The sequence below is a fragment of the Sebastes umbrosus genome, chromosome 13 (genome assembly GCF_015220745.1).
Source record: "Sebastes umbrosus isolate fSebUmb1 chromosome 13, fSebUmb1.pri, whole genome shotgun sequence".
Classification (NCBI taxonomy): domain Eukaryota; kingdom Metazoa; phylum Chordata; class Actinopteri; order Perciformes; family Sebastidae; genus Sebastes; species Sebastes umbrosus.
This window is the reverse complement of record NC_051281.1, coordinates 5,598,470-5,618,111: the sequence shown is the minus strand read 5'-3', so window position 1 is coordinate 5,618,111 and position 19,642 is coordinate 5,598,470. Positions and strand designations below refer to the sequence as shown.

The 19,642-nt window shown below is 41.3% G+C and overlaps 3 protein-coding genes across 6 annotated transcripts; 1 reads left to right on the top strand and 2 right to left on the bottom strand.

Moving 5' to 3' along the window:
* Positions 1–176: 176 nt before the first annotated feature.
* On the bottom strand, positions 177–6,416 carry lcmt2 (leucine carboxyl methyltransferase 2). Its single transcript, XM_037789966.1, has 14 exons — positions 6,145–6,416; positions 5,209–5,333; positions 4,608–4,689; positions 4,320–4,500; positions 4,068–4,224; positions 3,502–3,691; positions 3,272–3,379; positions 3,090–3,177; positions 2,787–3,014; positions 2,235–2,480; positions 2,025–2,122; positions 1,439–1,626; positions 1,190–1,325; positions 177–970 (listed from the first exon to the last, which is right to left on the bottom strand). The coding sequence occupies exons 1-14, from the start codon at positions 6,190–6,192 to the stop codon at positions 812–814; spliced, it is 2,034 nt and encodes a 677-aa protein (XP_037645894.1). The 5' UTR covers positions 6,193–6,416; the 3' UTR covers positions 177–811.
* A 188-nt stretch (positions 6,417–6,604) lies between these two features.
* On the top strand, positions 6,605–13,545 carry rab5b (RAB5B, member RAS oncogene family). Of its 2 annotated transcripts, none has more exons than XM_037789967.1 (6): positions 6,605–6,738; positions 8,401–8,698; positions 8,779–8,930; positions 9,893–10,015; positions 10,508–10,601; positions 11,046–13,545. In XM_037789967.1, exons 2-6 carry the CDS (start codon positions 8,533–8,535, stop codon positions 11,159–11,161), a joined length of 651 nt encoding a protein of 216 aa, XP_037645895.1. In that variant the 5' UTR covers positions 6,605–6,738; positions 8,401–8,532; the 3' UTR covers positions 11,162–13,545. The 2 variants fall into 2 exon arrangements, with proteins under 2 accessions (XP_037645895.1, XP_037645896.1); XM_037789968.1 differs by having other exon boundaries at positions 6,650–6,738; positions 8,391–8,698.
* A 1,034-nt stretch (positions 13,546–14,579) lies between these two features.
* Positions 14,580–19,121, bottom strand: dbr1 (debranching RNA lariats 1). Of its 3 annotated transcripts, XM_037790670.1 has the most exons (10): positions 18,940–19,097; positions 17,402–17,734; positions 17,191–17,315; positions 17,022–17,102; positions 16,854–16,939; positions 16,525–16,749; positions 16,310–16,387; positions 16,067–16,212; positions 15,106–15,869; positions 14,580–14,991 (listed from the first exon to the last, which is right to left on the bottom strand). In XM_037790670.1, exons 2-9 carry the CDS (start codon positions 17,596–17,598, stop codon positions 15,131–15,133), a joined length of 1,677 nt encoding a protein of 558 aa, XP_037646598.1. In that variant the 5' UTR covers positions 17,599–17,734; positions 18,940–19,097; the 3' UTR covers positions 14,580–14,991; positions 15,106–15,130. The 3 variants fall into 3 exon arrangements, with proteins under 3 accessions (XP_037646598.1, XP_037646599.1, XP_037646597.1); XM_037790671.1 differs by having other exon boundaries at positions 14,580–15,869; positions 18,956–19,121; XM_037790669.1 differs by having other exon boundaries at positions 14,580–15,869.
* Positions 19,122–19,642: the final 521 nt, after the last annotated feature.

The following is a 19,642-nucleotide window of genomic DNA, read 5'->3' as shown; positions in this document are numbered from 1 at the left end:
TAGAAGTCTATGAGAAAATGAGCCTACTTCTCACTTGATTTATTACCTCAGTAAACATTGTAAACATGAGTTTATGGTCTCAATCGCTAGTTTCAAGTCTTCTTCAATACAGCATGATGTTCATTTAGTAAATTATGGTCCCATTTAGAGTCAAATAGACCATAAAGCAGGGGATGCGTATACTGAAAATGTCTTATTCAGCATTCAGCTGTGCTTAGCTCCACCCTCTCATGTCACTTCCGGTTGCAAAAAATCAAGATGGCCACGGCCAAAATGCCGAACTCGAGGCTTCAAAACCGTAATCCACGAACCAATGGGTGGCGTCAAGGTTATATACAGTCTGTGGTTGACTCTAGTCTGCCCTTGTTAGTGGCTTTTTGAATTTCAGCATGTTGACTCGGTGGCGGAACACTTCGTGAGAGAAATCAAGCAAGTGACTAAAGTCAAGAGGACACACACAGAAGACTCTTCTCATTTTTCATCTTCATCTCATCTGATCATTCAAATACACAAATATTTTCACAATGACATGGCCGTCTGGAATGAAGCTTGTATATCCACCGTCCTCGGTCTTCCAGTTTCCCTTTTTGAACGATGAATACAGACCAGGGCAACCTGCTGGTGTGGAGTTATTTCATCTCACGCAGGCGCAGAACGTATGTGGTAGTTGGCCGTTGGCTGTCGTCTTTGCGGTGTGTTCGAGTGCAACTTTAAGGCCAACATACAGGCGATGTGAGGCGACGCAACAGTCGGCCTTCGGCGCCGCTAGTTCTCTGATGTCGGTTTGGATTGACTGACCCTTCAGGCTGCTTCATCCCAGCGCGGGTCTGAGGTCCACAGTGACAGGCTGAAGGTTGAAGTGAGTCCCAAAAGAGAAACAGTTTCCTCCTCCACCTATCAGGAGCAGCTCTTCTGAGTCCGTCAGCTCAGAGCAGAATGAGTGGAGCATCAGTGGCCACGGCACCGAGGACTAGAGATGTTAGAACACACAATGATTGATCAGTCAGTATCTTGGTTAAAAGGTCTAACCTGAGGCTACATGATCAATGAAAATGCATTGCTAACAAATGACTGTATATGTAGTAATTGATGCCTTTACAACATGGGGTGGATGCATCAATACAGTCAAAAGTCACTGAATTTCACTTAAAACTATTGCTGTGTTTAGTTTGTCCAAATGTTAACTGACCGTGTCCAGGCTGAATTCCACACTGCTGCGCTCGGTGAGGTCGATCACAACGACACCTGGTACACCGTCTGAATGCAGCCAAACTCCACCAACCACAACCAGCTTTTCACCAATCACATGGGCAGAATGAGAGTATCTAAAACAAAGGAAACAGTTTCAGGTCTTATGGCTCTTTAGTGGATGATTTACTTCAGTAGAAACTTCAGGAGTGAATGATGTGAAAGTCACTGGCTTTGATGAACTACAGACCTGGGAACAGGAGGAGGCTGCAGCTCTATTGTTTCCCAGGAGAAGCCTCTCTCAGCTGGCCTCAACACCGCTGTGTCCCCCAGTGGTACCCCCCTTCTGTCCAGTCCTCCAAACACCACCACACCTCCCTGATATGAACATGCTGAGTGGGAATGACGAGCCTCTGGTGCTGCGCCCTCTACTGGGATCTGTAAATAACACACACACACACACACACATACACATTGAGCCTCATGCAAGAACATTTTCATATTCTTCTCCTAAAACATTCTCTTACTTTTTTCTTACTTACATCTCTAAAACTGCCATAAAAGGCTGCCTGTTCATCTGTTTGTGGGAAGTTTAATTCACAAAATGTTGCTAAAAAATAGACTGTCACAGTGTGGAGCTTCAAGTCCTGCAGTAAGAAATCAGCAGACAAAAAATGTATGTGATGAGGTGGGTGTGCTACTAGGTAGGAGGAGGTGAGTATACTCTCCTATATATCCTAATAGCTTTTTGACTTATAGTGGTGTAAACTGTAAACCGCCACAAAAAAAGGTATACCTGCGTATACCCTCCACTACACCACTGGATAGCGACTGACCTCAGTCCAGTGCTGCTGGTCTAGACTCAGGAAGTAGCCGTCACCCAGAACTGCCTCTGATTCATTCTTTCCACCAAACACAAACAGAAAGTCTTCACCTACAGAAGAAAATAGAGAGAGCATTAATGTATAATAAATAAGTAAGTAAGGATGAAAATGAATGAGCGAAAAGAGGAAAGAAATCACAAAAGATTTCCTATTTTATCTCACCTTTGTGACGGACCATCGTAGCAGTGTGCCTCCATCTGGGCGGTGGTGGATCACCCGTACAGACCATCTGCTCTACACAGAGTTTCCCCGTGTCTCGGTCCTCTGAGTCGAGAGGACCAGCTGGACCACAGGGGTCCAGGGTTACTCTGAAAAGGTCTTTGGCGGGTTTGAGTGGAGAGGAGCGACCGCCGTATACCACAACACCTCTTCCAGGAAGAGAGGTGGCAGTGTGGTAGAGTCGAACACCTGGGAGAAGACAACACGACAACCAACTGTTCACACTGGAGGCTAAACTGGTCTCATTTTACTCGCACAATTTTTATAATACGACTAGAAAGAAAACAGTAATGGTCATGATTTTGTGCAGATGCCTTGGTCAGTGCTGCTAGGAGTGCTGCATGAATATAACAAGTTCTGATTCAAGCTGGAACTAACTTTTTATGGATTAACCAAACCTGTCACTTTTTGCACATTCTCTCTAAATGTAGTGTGAGAGCAAAAACTACTACTGACAGTCAGAAAACTGAAATCAGAAGCAGCACACCCTCTCACCTAAATCTACTGCTGGTTCCACACTAACAGACGTCCAGCCCTCCTGGCCCCTGAGGAGGATCCTGGTTCCCATCCCCCTGCCTCTTCTGCTAGAGCCTCCTGTTAGCAGGACTTGCCCCGGGCTCACCGAGGTGGAAGCCATCCCCAGCCCCTCTGTACAAACTGGTACGGTCTGCACACTCAGGGCTGTGGTGCTCCAAGACGGGCAAACGGACGGCACTGGAGATACTGACGCAAAACAAACAAAAGATTTGTTAGATGCCTGTGTGGTTTTCTATGAGATGGAAATAAAGTGATAGCTACCTGGAGCATGCGTGAGTAAAGCCTGCTCCATCAAAGAGCCTCGAGATGCAGTAAGGATGAAGTAGTGGGAACATTTCTGGTGCCACTCCTGACAAGACATAGAGTCACTCTGTTCAATATTATTACTGGGACATATGATTTTATACAAAATAAGAAGATGTAAGCACAGTTCAACAGCTAACCTCATATTCATCAAAAGGCTCCAGGCTCTCCCCTCTGCATCTCTCCTCCTCAGGGACCAGCCCGAGGTAGAAGTCATTCAGATCCAGACACACACACTGCTCCCAGCCCTAAAGACAAAAACACCACAACGCCATCTGATTAAACATTTGTACGAACGTTTGCAGAAAAACAGAGCAACCAACAACAGTAACAAGATGTTGTAATAAGTATGTATCGTCTGCATACTGGCCTTGTCCAGGAAGCGGTGCCTCTGTGCAGCAGTGTCCGGGTATTGTCGGAGGGCATGCAGAGTTGAATTTAGTTTCAGGAAGTGATCTTGCATGATGCGACCAAAGGGATCGAATGGATGTATCTGCTCATACATGACGAAGAGTGACTGTGGCAGGAGCTTTGCTGCCCAACTAATGACAGCGTCTGACCTGGAAGACACACAACATACTGTATAACTGACAAACATTCACATTAGAGCTGTACGATCATGGCTAAGGTCATAATCATGATTATTTTTGCTAGATATTGTGATAATGTATTTCAAAATAAAGTACATGATTTTAAACTTACACTTAATTAGAATCATCATACACATACTTGTGCTGAATGTGAGATTGGGAACCTTTCTATTGCTTCTGCACGGCTTTCAACATGGTGACAGCTGAGCAGGTGGCTCGCAACTAACAGCAAAGAACATACTGTGCTAACGGTGCTAACAATGAAAACAAACTGCTGACAGAGCTAACAGTGTTAACCTGGGGGGGGGAACCGGAGGGTGGGTTCTACGCAAATTGCACTCCTTACCATTGTGTTTCCATGTAGGTGAGCACCACTTCAGAGAGGATTAGTGTGGGGGCAGCCCAGTCAAGCCCAGCTGCTCCCAGAGCCTCCTCAAACTGGGACTCCTCTCTAACATCCACCCCTAGCAGACGGTACTGACCACTGGACACATACACAGGTCCTGAAGACACACAGACAGACATATGCTTCTGAAATCTAACACGACTTATATGACAATGAAAATCGATTTGAATCACAGTGAAGGAAATGACAAACCTGAAAGAGAAGATGAATTGGGGTCTAACATCCCTCTCAGTGTAACATTAGAGTTGATCAGGGCAGCTTTGCGCCGGGCGACATCAGGAAAATCTACCTCAAACACAACAGCCCTGTCCAGTGCTTCATCTGCGTGGAGGCGGAAATACGCAGAGTCGAACCCTGCACCCAAAGACACGATCTAGCAAAAAGGGAAAGACAATAAGAAAAAATAAATGATGGTATGAATACGCAACCTTTTCCAACTTTCCATACGAAACAGTGTTGGAAATGATGTTGCTAACTTACCTGTCTCTTGGGGCAGTTTTCAGTAATGTGTAAGAACCTCCTCACGCAGTGGTCCACAGCTCTCCAGCGCACGTAGTAGCCCCTAAAACATACAGTACACTTCAATTTGTACAACACTTTATTATTGTTATTATAATATACTGTACTGTCTGATAATGAAGAAAAAATAAGGAGTGCTGCACTGGATCAAGAAACTCTGTGTTATATTTTATAACAGATAAATAAATAAAAAACAATCTGCAGATTAATCCATAATGAAAATCCTGATTTTATTGCTGTTTAGTCTGTCATTATTATTACTGTGTATTACCTTGCAGTAGATGTAAGCATTTTAACACATTACTGGGTCATTTCAGTCCAGCTTTGTGTCATGTCATTGTTCAAGATGTGATGCTTCACACACTTTCACCCTCTATGACTGCGATTATTGTACCACTATGACTCCTGTATGTGGTGGTTCTTTGTCACTGCATAAATCATATCCATATTTACACCAACCAAGGCCAACTCCTGTGCATGTATTTTTTTGGTGTGTTCAATAAAGTGATTGTGACCTTGATCACTGAGTCCCAAGCATGACAGCATTTAGATCCCCGCTGACCTGTTGATGAGCGGGGCTCTCCTGGCCACTTTGCACACAAAGTGTTGGAGGAAGACATCGTGGAAGTAGCCCTGCGCTGCAGCAGACACCTTGCTCACCGTGCTGCTGTCGTTGGTCCCCTGTACCTGGATCCAGAAACAACAACAAACACAGAACCATCATTACTGTAAATGCAAAAGCCTGTGACCAGTTGGATTTACTTTTTGCCAGTGGTGGAGGAAATAATCAGATCCTTTACTTTAGTAAAAATAGCAATATCACAAAGTAAAAGTCCTCCACTGAAAATGTTAAAAGTATAAGATAAGAGCAGATATTCCTTTATTAGTCCCACAGTGGGGACATTTGCAGTGTACAGCAGCAAAGGGGATAGTGCAAAAAAACAAGATGCATCAGCTAACACAGGAGATGAACAAAGTGTAACAAAATATGAACCATTTAAATAGAAGGAAGTATAAAAATAGGAGCAGTATATACAGTACTGGCAGGAAACAGACTATTAACAAAATTGCAGAAGTGGAAAATTATATTGCACAGTGAGAATGAATGCAATTCCACCTGAACATATCAGGTTATTGTCAGTTTTTTGGTGTGTAGGTATTTTTGGCAAAATGTTCTTATCAAAGTATCAATAGTGGAAGCATTCAATGCAGAAAAATGCCCCTGTGAGTGTTGCACTATTAGACATTAGGTTACTGGATTACTGGTGTATTAATGTACAAGTGTACAACAGTTTATACACTGTGGGATGGGATGGGTAGTTCAATCTATAACAATGCTTCATATTTTATATGTTTTGCATGTGAAATAGTTTGAATTGCAGGAGAGTAGAAGTCTACAGTGGCATGCAATGGAAATACCCCCAGTAAAATAGAAATACCTCAAGATTGACATACTTTCTATATCAGGTTTTAAGATATAGTGAATAAATTAGCATACCGAGGTATCCCTCCCTTTCTTCTGCTTCTTTCTGTTTGTTGTTGGCATAATGTCAGCAAGCTGTCACACAAGTACACATATTGTACAGTGTATTAAATACATATGAAAGTGTTCAGTGCACTGAGATGAGCTCACAGACACAACATCCTCCATGTGTGGTAAAGACATCCGGGTGCCTCTCTAACTGGCGCCCCCAGCAGCCTGGAGGCCACACGTGTAAAACTCACGGTCAATGAATGTCGTTCAAAAGCCCATTCAGATAACTCACAATTTAAGGTTAATATTAATTAGTGCAGTCATTATATGCTTATCTGGGCTGTAATTATACTTACTATTGTAAATAGACAATATCTTGCATTCGGCTATAAAAAAAGATGATAAACGTGTCTCCACATTAGTAAATTTAGTCGAAACTGAAGAATGTAAAACTGTGAAGTCACTGAATGCGGTCAGGTTTTGACAATGCGGCACTCAGTGCGCATGTGCTGAATTACAGGAAGTGTTAACATTTTCTTTCACCAGCTGATATCAGCCAAATTGTCAACAGTCAAGCTTTGCGATACCTGCACTGCTGCTGCAACCACAATATATAAGGTGAGTATTTGTTTTATATTTTCCTCTCAGTAGCTGTATATGTTGTTTACACCAACAGCTGGTGTTTGTGTGTTTAATTGCTCGTCGAAATATAGATTATCTGGTCCAGACTGAGGGGTCGCAGCGGTAGCACATAACGCAAAGATAAGGAGGTGCTGGTGATGTGCTATCATGCACTGACCTTAGTGCAGGGATGCACAGACACTCTGAGGTGGTCTGAGGTTAATGTTTAAAATGACTAATGCTCTGCAGGGATGGATGATGTCTATGAGGTGCAGCATCCCTGTTAAAGCTCAAGTTTCACTGCATGATAATGGGACACAGCTAGCAATGGGAAATATGTGCAAACATGACTCTAAATCAGTGAACACAGAGGAGACATTCAGGGCTGGTAATGCAGCTATGCAATGCAAACATGCATCTTGCTATTCCTGCCAAGGAAAATCTCCACCCTCCATAACAAAACCCTAATCTTTATGGAGGCGTTTGTTGCCTTGAGACAGAAAGGAACAAGTTTGTGAGGCAAGGTAAGATGTGCAGCAGACATTCAGAGATGCAGTTGCAATGCAATGCAATTCCTTGAATTCATGTCAGATCTGCAGCCCTCTTTATCAAACTCTTAATCTTAAGACTTTACTGATGCACTGAAGGAGGCGTTTGTCGCCTTGAGACAGAAAGGATTGAGTTTGTGAGGCAAGGTAAGATGTGCAGCAGACATTTCAGGGCTGGTAAATGTAAAGAAATGCAGTTGCAATGCAATGCAATGCCTTGAGTTCATGTCAGATCTGAAGCCCTCCTGATAAAACTAATCTGTAACTGTTGATGCACTGGAGGAGGCGTTTGTTGCCTTGGGAAAGAAAGTGTTTGTGAGTTAAGGTAAGATGTGCAGCAGACATTCAGGGCTGGTAAATGTAAAGAAATGCAGTTGCAATGCAATGCAATTCCTTGAGTTCATGTCAGATCTGCAGCCCACCTTATCAAACTCTTAATCTTTACACTTTACGGATGCACTGAAGGAGGCGTTTGTTGCCTTGAGACAGAAAGGAAAGTGTTTGTGAGTTAAGGTAAGATGTGAACACAGCAGACATTCAGGGTTGGTAAATGTAAAAAAAAAAAAGCAGTTGCAATGCAATGCAATTCCTTGAGTCCATGGCAAATCTGCAGCCCTCCTTATCAAACTCTTAATCTTTAGACTTTACTGATGCACTGGAGGAGGCGTTTGTTACCTTGAAACATGAAGGAAAGAGTTTGTGAGTTAAGGTAAGATGTGCAGCAGACATTCAGGGCTGGTAAATGTAAATAAATGCAGTTGCAATGCAATTCCTTGAGTTCATGTCAGATCTGCAGCTCTCCTTATCAAACTCTTAATCTTTAGACTTTACTGATGCACTGGAGGAGGCGTTTGTTTCCTTGAGTTTGTGAGTTAGGGTACGATGTGCAGCAAATATTCAGGGCTGGTAAATGTAAAGAAATGCAGTTGCAATGCAATGCAATTCCTTAAGTTCATGTCAGATCTGCAGCCCTCCTTATAAAACTAATCTGTAACTGTTGATGCACTGGAGGAGGCGTCTGTTGCCTTGAGATAGAGAGAAAAGGGTTTGTAAGCATGAAGTAATCTTGCACCAAAACAAAACTTTCACTTCTTCACTCAGACAAAACAAGGAGTCAAGAGAGGTCAAGACACCCATCAGCGAGACTTGACCCCACTCTGGAAGTGACTGACATCCCAGAAGCACCTGTCTCCACCCCAGGGAGGAGGCCTAGCCCCCCTGCCGTCTCCTACAGCGGGCCGGTATGAGCTCCAGAGGGAGTGGAGGCCGCTCCAACGGCACACTTCCACAGACCAAGATATGCCAGTTCAAGTTGGTGCTGCTGGGCGACATGGCTGTGGGCAAGTCCAGCCTGGTGCTGCGATTCGTCAAGGGACAATTTGATGAGTTCCAGGAGACAACCATAGGAGGTGAGTGTGGACAGTGTGTGTATTAATCTGGTGGTTTTAAGAACACCTGGTAACATGTCATTTTCCCGCTTCATGTCCAGCTGCGTTCCTGGCTCAGTCGGTGTGTCTAGATGACACCACAGTGAAGTTTGAGATCTGGGACACTGCAGGACAAGAGCGATACCACAGCCTGGCTCCGATGTACTACCGCGGCGCTCAGGCTGCCATCGTTGTCTTTGACATCACCAAGCCGGTAAAGTATAAACACATTCAATTCAAAATCTGTCCTTCAGGGTAATAACTTTGACTGTAACAGTCATTTGCATCACAATACTAGATAAAAAAACAACCAAGACAATCTGATTTTAATATATAGCAGTACACTACCCAGCTACACATTACATTACTACTGCTCACCTCTACCATTGCTATTATTATTCACTAATTGCTTAATTCATTATTTTTCTTTCTTGCCTTCTTATTACTACAAGTGTCACCACTTCAGCTACTATCAACATGCCATCATGATTATTATTATTACTACTATTTTCACTAATTTCATGATTAATATTACTGTTGTTTACTTTATCATTATTATTAATACTGTGCACCTCTAACACCTCTATTTATTCACTAATTGCTCAATTAATTCATTATTTCTTGTCTTCTTATTATCACAAGTGTCACCACTTAAGCTACTATCAACTTGCCTTTTTTAATTATTATTATTACTGCTATTTTCACTGTTATTGTTAATCTTACTATTGTTGATTACTTGTTATTATCATCACTATATATTTTTCTTCTTTAGTTTATTTAAAGAAAAAAATCTATTATTCCTCTACCATTGGCATTATTATTCACTAACTGGTTGATTAATGAATTATTTATTTATTTATTTCGTGCCTTCTTATTGTTTGTTTTTTTCCCTCACTGTCATTTAGCTCCTTTTGAAATTACATAAACAAACCTAATCTCAATATTGTTGTTCTTTGTTGCTGCTCTCACTGTTGCTGTTTTTGTTATTACTGTTATAAAAAAATAAATAAAGTATACTACCCACCTCTATGCATACATTAATTTTAGGAGGTGAGCAGTCTGATGAATAGACTTATACTGATGTATTATTCAAGCACAGCTTCCATGACCTTTCTGCCTGGTATTTACATGTGTGTTGGTGGTTTATCTGACCTTGGTGCTGCTGTGTTTGTGCAGGAGACCTTTGAGAGAGCCAAGGCCTGGGTGAAGGAGCTGCAGAGGCAGGCCAGTCCTAACATTGTTATTGCGCTGGCCGGGAACAAGGCTGACCTGGCAGAGAGGAGACTAGTAGAGTATGAGGTAAGACACTCCTGTCCAACCCCTGTGTAGTGACTCTAGTGAGACATAAACGGCACACAGTGTCGTTTGATACACACAAACAGCCCGTTTCCACAGATTTTGTCCATATTGCCACCCTTACATACATCTATGACTAACCATGGGAGTGGAAATCAGGCTCATGCTTGTGTCCACAATTTTACAAACATATTAGATAATAGGGCACAAGGATCTGTTAATTAAATTGCTGTGAACACATTTTTATCATACCTATTTGGCTGCATTCAAGTACTGGTGCTAAAGTCCCGATGAGTTAGCGGCTACCTGACAACATTATTTGTTGCGGAAGCTGCGCGTCACAGCTCAGTGGTTTGGTCGTGCTCTACTGAGTTCCTGCTGCTTGTAGATAAGAAACGTTTTAGTTCTTTATGGCTTTAGCCTTTTGTTTTAGTATTTATTTCAAATTGATGCTGATATTTTTATTGTATTTGTTTGTGTGTTGTGTGGAAATAGGAAGCCCAGACGTATGCCGAGGACACTGGCTTGCTCTTTATGGAGACCTCTGCTAAAACGGCCATGAACGTCAATGAGCTCTTCCTGGCTATTGGTGAGTGTCCTTTCGTTTAAACAAAGAAAAATGCAGTACCTGTGAGGGTTTCTGGACAATATTTGTCTTTGTTTTGTGTTGTTAATTGATTCCAATAATAAATATATACATATTTGCAGCATATGTGCCCACTACCATGTTGATAAGAGTATTAAATACTTGACAAATCTCCTTTTAAGGTACATTTTGAACTGATAAAAAAATATGTGATTAATTTATGATTAATTGCGATTAACTATGGACAATCATACAATTAATTGAGATTAAATATTTGAATCGATTGACAGCCCAAATTTGAACATTTGTTATTTTCTCCTGAATTAATCCTTTTAGATTTTTAGATTCATGGTGGATATATTTGCTCTGTGATTACTTTTCTAGTTCGAATTTTGATAAAAACCTAATGTTGATATGTCAAAATATTTCTTTGTCTTCTTAATGTAGCAAAAAAGATGCCAAAAACAGACACCCAAAACCCAACACATGCAGCGCGACACCGGGGAGTCAACCTCCAGGACCCAGATGCCCACTCTAATCGAGCCTGCTGTGGTGGGAACTAGACCTCCGCGACTCCCACCAGTATCCCACCATCCACACCACCACAGCCCTTCAACCACTCCGTCTCCTTCAAACAACCTTCAGGGGTGGGCCTGACGCGGGGGGAGCCCAGCATCCACTCACCTCCTTACCCTCCATTCATCCTCCTGTCAAAGCAGACAGAAATTCAAAAGGAGAGGAAAGGAAGAGCAAACAGAGTTGGAGGAGAAAGACACCATGTTTCACAACCAAGGTTCTGCATTTGGATAGAACAAGGGAAGGAAAAATATAAAATGTGGAAGACAGTGGCAAGCCTGTTGTAGTATTTAGCACTAATTGTGAATTTTCTTTTGTTTTCGTTCTGCCTTGCATCATCTCAGTCACGGCCCTGATTGCGTAAAAAATGCACAAAATGAGCAGCACACGTGGCGAAGAAAGGAAAGGAGAAAAAAGGGCCAAGATACAAAAAACAAAGAAGCCAAATTGTTAGGTTGTGACCGCTTTTTTCTTCTCCTTTGTCAGAGCTTGCTTTGCCTCCTCCTAGTCCTGAATCAATCAAATCCTGCTGTGAATAATGCCACATATTGTACCCCTGGAATGATCCCATAATTTGTAATCCCTCCCTGACCTTCCATCAGACCCACGACACAGTTTGACCAACAGTAGTCCATTTGTACGTATTTATTGTCCGGTGTTTTGACTTCTCCAGAGGCACTCCTACTCATAGTTTCCCTTCATTTTGTCCAGATAGAAACAAACATTTAAACTACAAGATTGCTGATTTTACATTGTGGTTCTCATTCATTGATACGTTTGGTCCAACAGACTTGGCTTGTTTACTGAAAGTTTGCTGAAGTGCCGTGTTCCTGAAACGTTTGGGGTTTCAATGACTTGCTTGAGTGCGCCACAGGCTGTAGCTCTTTACACAGCAACAAGAAAGACTTGATCTGGAGTGTATGTATGTAGTCACATGACTTTTGAGCTGAAAACTGTAACTAATTACATGTCTGTAGCAGAGAATATATCCCTCAAACCCTAAGAAAGTAGTATTGTAGGGCTGCAAATAACGATTATTTTCATTGTCGATTAATCTGTCGATTATGTTCTTGATTAATCGATTAGTTGTTTGGTCTATAAAAAGTCAGAAAATGGTGTAAAATGTTGATCAATGCCCAAGATGAGGTCCTCCAATTTCTTATTTTGTCAACAACTCAAAGATATTCAGTTTACTGTCATAGAGGAGTAACGCCGAATTCACACCAGAGCAGTGGCGAAGTGCGGTCTGCGGCGAGCTGCCATGCAATGTCTATGAAAAGCTGCAGCCCGAGCTCAGCAACCTGCGGTCCTTTCATTTTGCGGTGAAGTGCGGCCAAACAAAAGTTGGGCAAAGTTTAACTTTTAGCGGTGAAGTGTGGCCAGAGAGGACCCGGAGCCAATCAGTCAACAGATCCTGTGACATGTTGATCTATGTTACAAAGAATTTCTTCCAGCCTGAAACACATGAGCACACCTCCCGGCTGCAGAAAGATGTAATCATTCGCCGCTACCTGGTGTGAATTCAGCTTGAAGAAACCAGAAAATATTCATATTTAAGAAGCTGGAATCAGAGAATTTTGACTTTAGTTTAGTTGGCGATTAATTTAATAATTGAAAACTAATCGATTAATCATTGCAGCTCTCTAGTATTGCATCAAATACAAGACCTACTAAGTCCCTGTACTGAATAAATAGCTTAATGTCATAGCAGGAAATGTGGTTGTCCATCTATGGCTCTGCCCAGGTTAATTTATTTGCATCAGATGAATGATATATTAGAGAAGGAATGAAAGGCAGGAGGATAAGAAAATATGAGGTCTGTAATAAACTTGTATCATGTAGGAGAAAACCTGCCCATCTGGTGTTTAACGTGTCCCTCATCTGTCCCTTGTCCTAAGGTTGTTGGTGAACATGAAATCATAGTGATCTGAAATGGTTTTACTTATTCATTTAACTTAATATGATGCTCTTAAAATAGAGTTGTGTGCTCGGTTGCTGTCCAAGGCTTGGCTGAAGTGAAAATGAGGAAGTGAATTGATGAAAACACAAAAAAAAGTGCCTATTCCCAGTTTTCTTTTTCTGTGAATCATGTTTGTGTGCTTCGTAGGCAAAGTGCAGGAAACACATTTCCCTGATATTGGCTTGTACTATAAACCAATAACGTGGCACCCTGTCATTAGGCTATTCTGTATTGGCTCTTTGTATGGATGTAAAGAGATCTTGTTGAATACACTGTATGTTATATATTATTGTCTTAATTTTAATGAAAGTGTATGTTGATTTTAGCAGAGCACACATGTGAACCTGGAATGGATTTAATGGTTTAAAAAGGACTCTAATTAATGTTATAAATCTGTTTGATTTAAACAAATATTGGTGTCCGGGAAAATCTTTTGTTCGGCTTTATTTTTTTTAGATTCACAACCAGGCATGATCAAAATATGGTGAACTAATTAAGGGTCTAAAAATAAGATTGTCATTTGAAGTACAATGCAGCTTTGGATTCATATTCAAATAAAGCTAAAATGATTTGTTCTCCCCCCCAGGACACTAACAGCTCATTATATACATTAAAAAGGAACAGTTTGGGAAAACGTATTTTAGCCACCTAAAAGAAAGACTCACCTAAAAAAAAAAAATCATTATCAGATTAAGTGTAGACTATATTTAGAATATTTTCACTGCTTTACATTGCTGTCAGACAGCTATACAGTCTATGTTTCTGACGGGGAACTGAAGCCGTTATCTATACTCTCACCAAAGCAACCAGACTCCATTGAAAAAAACATTCATTTGACCTCGCAACAGGAGTTGCTGGACTACCGCTGCCTCGATCGGTTAGTTTGTTCTGTGTTATTGTGTGACTACTTTGGTAAGTTTGGTTTTACCAAAGTCACACAATAGCACAAACAAACTAGCAGCGGTAGACCAGCAACTCCCGTGTTCTGCAAGGTAAAATTACAGATTTTATCAATGGAGTCTGGTTGCTCTGGCGAGAGCATGGATGGATACAACGGCTGCGGTTCCCCGTCGAACAGACAGACAGGCAGCAAGGTAAAGCAGTGACAATATTTGACACTTAAACTGATATTGATTTTTTTAGGTGCCTGAAATACATTTTGCTGCTGGCCTCGTCCACAGCAGTACATTGCTTTGGTTCCGTGCGGTCACTCCTGTCTGCTTGTCCAAACTGGGGGCATGCCGATCGTCATCTACTGTAGGTAATACACTGACTTTGGATAAGTACCTCATACAACCCCACTTCAAAACACCTGAACTACCCACTTATTCATTCTTCAGTGATCACAAGTAGGTTTAGTGTTCTGTGCAATTAAAACAAGACCTGATTTGTCATCAGCACCCTGAATGAGTATGCATAGTGTTCAATAAAGATGTGAATGGCGCTTTGAGTGCAGAATGCTGATTGCTTTTATTTCACTTTCCTCAGATAAGTAAAATAAAAGACAAAACAGCCACATTTTATTTTTAAAGTTTGCAAAATGGCTGTACAATGGCATATTACGTCATTAATTCATTTAAAAACAAAAAGATATTTAATTTTTACAGCCTCTTTGCTCATTGCTGTTATCTTGCTGTTATCTTGAAATGTACAACAAAAATTAACACAAAAATCTGTTTCCTAAAAAATCCTCGGTTTGTTTAAAATATATAAAAACTCATATTTGAACAAATGTTTTCATGGCTATAATTGCCTTTCTGTAGAAACTGAATCCAGAAATGAACCCTCTTTTGTCGTGTACAGTCTGTTTTTAGGGTATTTTGATAAAGCCATACCTCTGCTTTGTCACGTCAGTAGCTGTATAAAAAAGCAGACAGTAAATACTTAAATTAATACTAAGTTTTACAAATCAATAAAACTAATTAGGAGAATTGTACACTCTGTGGCAAATGGTATGAAACGAGTCCTCACCTTTTGCCTTATCTCACCCTGACCTCTAATTCTCACCCTCGTCATCCTCCACTGCTGTATAGATGACCTGGTTTCTGCGTTTGATTCTGGGAGTTGTGCTTTTACTGCCAGGAGCCTCGGTCTCATCGCTGGTACGTTTCAGGATACGTGCAGCTCGGGCATCTTCATCATCGTCCTCACAGTGTTCTTCCCTTTCTGCTGCTGAGTGAGAGCAATCTACTGCTGGCGTAGAGTGGGCGGGAGGTGGCAGGTTCATCAGGTTGGACAGAGTAGTGGGTGAGGCGTCAGATTTGGGCGGGGGCAGGAACATACGGCCGGGGGTGCGGACTTCACCTTCAGGCAGCTTATCTCCCTTTACTACTGCTTTTGAGTTGCCCTCAACCTCCTCCTCTTCCTCCCACTCATCCTCTATTGTGATCTCGTCGGGATTAAATGAACTCGAGAATCCCGACGTGTCAGTTGGGTACTCGCTGGGTTCGTCCGCATTATCATCTTCATCCTCCTCCTCACCTCCAGTACTGCCTTGAATTCTCCCTAAGTCAACACCTCCCTCCCCAACATGGGCGTAGAGGTCTGTGAGGCCTAACGTGGCGCAGAGCTCGGTCGTCTGAGGGTTGGTGTTGCAGCTGGGCGGGGTGTGGGGTTGGGGCTTGTTGGGGTCATAGGGTGGCACAGTCTGGCTGAAGTTGTCTGGAATGGCGAGTTCACCGCCAAGATCCTCCATCACCTTCATCATAGCTGCTTCTGAAGGTCTGAAGTCCCACCTGATGGGTAAAGACAATCCAGATTATCAATGACAGCATGAACCAAAACTGGAAGCCCAACAGCTGTGTTATTATGGTTGCCTATTCATATCCATGAGTGAGTGATTACGTCACCCGTGGCCTTTTCACTTGGATCACCATCTTGCAAGTGACTGCATTTGCTTTGCCTGTAATTTTATGTCTACATATCTGTGTACCGTTCGTGCAAGCCATTATTCTCTGGGGGGTTCCAGGGGTGAGGGGTGGTCCTTTGCAGATTGTTGGTGGCCTTCAGAATAGCAAGCCACTCTGGGTCATACTCCAGACCCTCAGATGAACCCTCTCTCTCTGGAACATCCACAATCTGCAACACAAGCGTATACATCGTTGCTTATAACTGTCACTCCTACACCTTAAACCAGACGGAGAATTTTGCCTATTTAATAACAAGACTTTCTCACCTGTAAGAATTCCCTGTAGGGCAGACATTTATCCAGGGACAGGAATTTGGTCACACGTGGGGCAGCATTAGCTTTTGGCTAAAGACAACAATATTCACTCAGTTGGTGTAATACATTGGTACCCAAAATTATTAAAATCACAATCTAAAATGTTTCAGCGGCTAATACGGACATTAGCAGTAATACAGCTAGCTGCAAAAGACTGTCACCCTCACCTGATGCCGCATAACGGCAGCAAATTTCACATGGAGATGTGCAGAGAACCAGTAGTTGGGCTGGAGGTGAGCGAGGAGCTCCTCAGCAGCAGGACTTCCCAGAGTGTTGGTCTCCACTTCCTGACGCAGAAACTTCTTCTTTCTCAACAACTCCCCCGTACTTCCATAGTGGTAGATTCCACGAGGCCAGTCGTGGCTCATGAAAATGTCCATGGGCATCTGGATCTGAGTGGAAATAAACATTTCTGAATCAATATACACTGTTTTTATAAATAAATTGACAAATCTACTGAAATGTGTACAGGAGAACAAGTTGAATCTATATTTACCTGTTTCAATTTGAATACCTCAATGTTTCGAATGTGGTAAACACTTCGGAGCGTATCAGGATTGTATGGGGGGAATTCATGGTGACCTTAAAGAGCACACATTTCTTGTTATCATACTGCATAGTGTGTGTATAACTTCAGCCATTTAGACAGTGAAAAAAAACTCACCCCTTCTGTAGTCACGTGATTTGAAGATTCCAGATGCGCCACCAATTCTGATCCCTTTGTAGCGAATAACACCAGCATAACCTGCGGAAAAATAGTCACGTCAGGCCTGGGACTTAACAGATATATTAGAAGAGAATAATCACATCTACTGACTGCTAGTCTCTCCTACCCAGATAATAAATGTTGGGTGCCACCCAGCCTCCATAAGGCAGCTCCTGCATGTGGTTGGAAGCCTCATGGTTCCCTCCAATGAAGATGGTCAGGACCGGAGCCTTCTTCTCTCCAGAATAGTATCTGCAACAATGACAGTAATATTAATAAATGCTCTCACTCATATCTTGCATTTTTTTAAAACTCACACAGACGAAAAAAGAACTGACTTGTAAAAGGTCTGCATCGTTCTGTACTTGGCTGGTACGGCCATGCACTTCATGTCTCCTTCATTTCGCACGGCTTGGAAGTCTCCACAGCAAAGCAGCAGGTCCACTTTTATCCCTTCCTTCTTCTCCAGATAGCCGATTGTCTCGTAGATCTTGTCCAGCTCTCCATGGCAACAGCCTTCCACCGCAATCTTCATGTTGCACAAACAGGTAAGCTGCTGATTCCCCAGAGAAAATCAGTGAGGGCTGGTTTGTTTTCTGTGCCCAGATAGGGGCTGTCAGCCTTCACACACTCAAGGATGCTCAGGCCTGCTCCTATGGAAATAATCGTTTCTGTAGGGATACAAATAAAACCAAGTTCAAAACATTGATGCTATTCCATCCTTTCACTTAAAATGACAGGAGAGAAAAAAAACATGGTTTTAAGTCAGTAGGTTTGACTATTAAATGTCAAGTTTCTACAAGTGAAATGAGACGATGGAAAAGTACTTATAATCATTCACAACACTGTAGGGATGCAATTAACGATTATTTTCGTTTTTGATTAATCTGTGGATTATTTTCTCGATTAATCAATTAGTCTTTAAAATCAGAAAATGATGGAAAATGTCAATCAGTGTTTCCCAAAGCCCAATATGACGTCCTCAAATATCTTGTTTTGTCCACAACTCAAAGATATTCAGTTTACTGTCATAGAGGAGTAAAGAAACCAGAAAATAGTCCTATTTAAGAAGCTGGAATCAGAGACTTTTTACTTTTTTTCTTAAAAAAAACTACTCAAATCGATTATCAAAATAGTTGGCAATGAATTTACTAGTTGACAACTAATCAATTAATCGTTCCAGCTCTACAAGACTGCTATTAAGGTGACTCCTATTAGGTTTCAAGCTTCCTGCAGCTGTCAGTCTCCACAACCAGCAGTGCTCCCAGTAGACCACTTACACACCAAAAACTGACAATAACCTGATATTTTCAGGTGGAATTTCATTCATTCTCACTGTGCAATATCATTTTCCACTTGTGCAATTTTGTTAATAGTCTGTTTATTGTCAATACTGTATATACTGCTCCTATTTACATGCTTCCTTCTATTTAAATGGTTCATATTGTGTTTCACTTTGTTTAGCTCTTTTTTTTACTGTGTTAGCTGATGCATCTTGTTTGTTGCACTATCCCCTTTGCTGCTGTACACTGTGACCACTTTTAAAACATTAAATAATCAGTGATGCACCTGACATTAGGGTACAAACTTGGGTCTTTTTGGAGCTCTTCGTGGCTTCATGTTGCTTTAAAAACTTGCACATTTTATCCCTTTTATCTGACAAATGAGACTACTGCTGCTACTTTACATTCATCTAACGTTACTCTGTGCAGTTACAACACAGCTAACTGCTCAAACTAGCCATGTAACTGTTAACATAGCTAACAGTTAGCTAGATAGGCTAACAGGTAATTAAACATCGTGTTGAAACAAACAGCAAACATTGAACCACATTTCTCTCACAAACACACAAACAGAACAAGTAAAGATAACTTACGGTGATGAATTAATACCTCCAGAGTATGTTGGTCCAGTTTTATGCTCCGTAAAGTTGTAAACTGTGTCTGTAAATCATGTTTATGTTGAAGTATGAGGAGAGGAGACAGAAATGAATTTTCCCACCTTGCAGCTACCGCTTACTGCGCATGCGCAGGACGTCACCCGTTTGAGTAAACTAGTGGTTTCATACCCGGCGGCAGATTCAACACAAACAATATATGGAATACATGTTTTATGTTTACGCTTTTTTTGTAGTAAAATATAGCTTAATTCATTCATTTCAAAATGTATTTCGAACATGTAGAATACAAAAAAATAAAATAAAAAATAAATAAAAAGAGAAAGATCATACCAACAAGGGGACAGTCAGAAACATACATACAATGAAAAGCATAAGAGAAATAAATTGTCAACACTTGATGCCTTGATTTACATATTCGAAATATCCTTTTAATTTTTTTTTTTTAACTTATACTTTCATATTCTTTTTTTATCTTATGCACTTTGTGCTCTTTTATCTTGGTTTTATATATGTAAAGCACTTTGAATTGCCTTTGTGTATGAAATGTGCTATATAAATAAACTTGCCTTAAAAAAATAATGGAAAAATATGGAATATAATTTATTACGCTTTTTTTGTAGTAAAAATATAGCTAAAATGTGTATCTATTATACAGTCTATATTTTCTTTAATTTTTTTA

Coding starts and splice junctions, on each gene's coding strand:
- rab5b (XM_037789967.1), top strand. CDS start 8,533: ATGAGCTCCAGAGGGAGTGGAGGCCGCTCCAACGGCACACTTCCACAG. Junction 8,699..8,778: donor CCAGGAGACAACCATAGGAG/GTGAGTGTGGAC, acceptor CTTCATGTCCAG/CTGCGTTCCTGGCTCAGTCG. Junction 8,931..9,892: donor TCTTTGACATCACCAAGCCG/GTAAAGTATAAA, acceptor GTGTTTGTGCAG/GAGACCTTTGAGAGAGCCAA.
- dbr1 (XM_037790671.1), bottom strand. CDS start 17,598: ATGAAGATTGCGGTGGAAGGCTGTTGCCATGGAGAGCTGGACAAGATC. Junction 17,316..17,401: donor ACGATGCAGACCTTTTACAA/GTCAGTTCTTTT, acceptor TCATTGTTGCAG/ATACTATTCTGGAGAGAAGA. Junction 16,388..16,524: donor CTGCCGTTATGCGGCATCAG/GTGAGGGTGACA, acceptor TGTTGTCTTTAG/CCAAAAGCTAATGCTGCCCC.
- lcmt2 (XM_037789966.1), bottom strand. CDS start 6,192: ATGCCAACAACAAACAGAAAGAAGCAGAAGAAAGGGAGGGATACCTCG. Junction 4,690..5,208: donor AGAGCCCCGCTCATCAACAG/GTCAGCGGGGAT, acceptor TGTATGTTTTAG/GGGCTACTACGTGCGCTGGA. Junction 3,178..3,271: donor AGCCTTTTGATGAATATGAG/GTTAGCTGTTGA, acceptor ATGTCTTGTCAG/GAGTGGCACCAGAAATGTTC.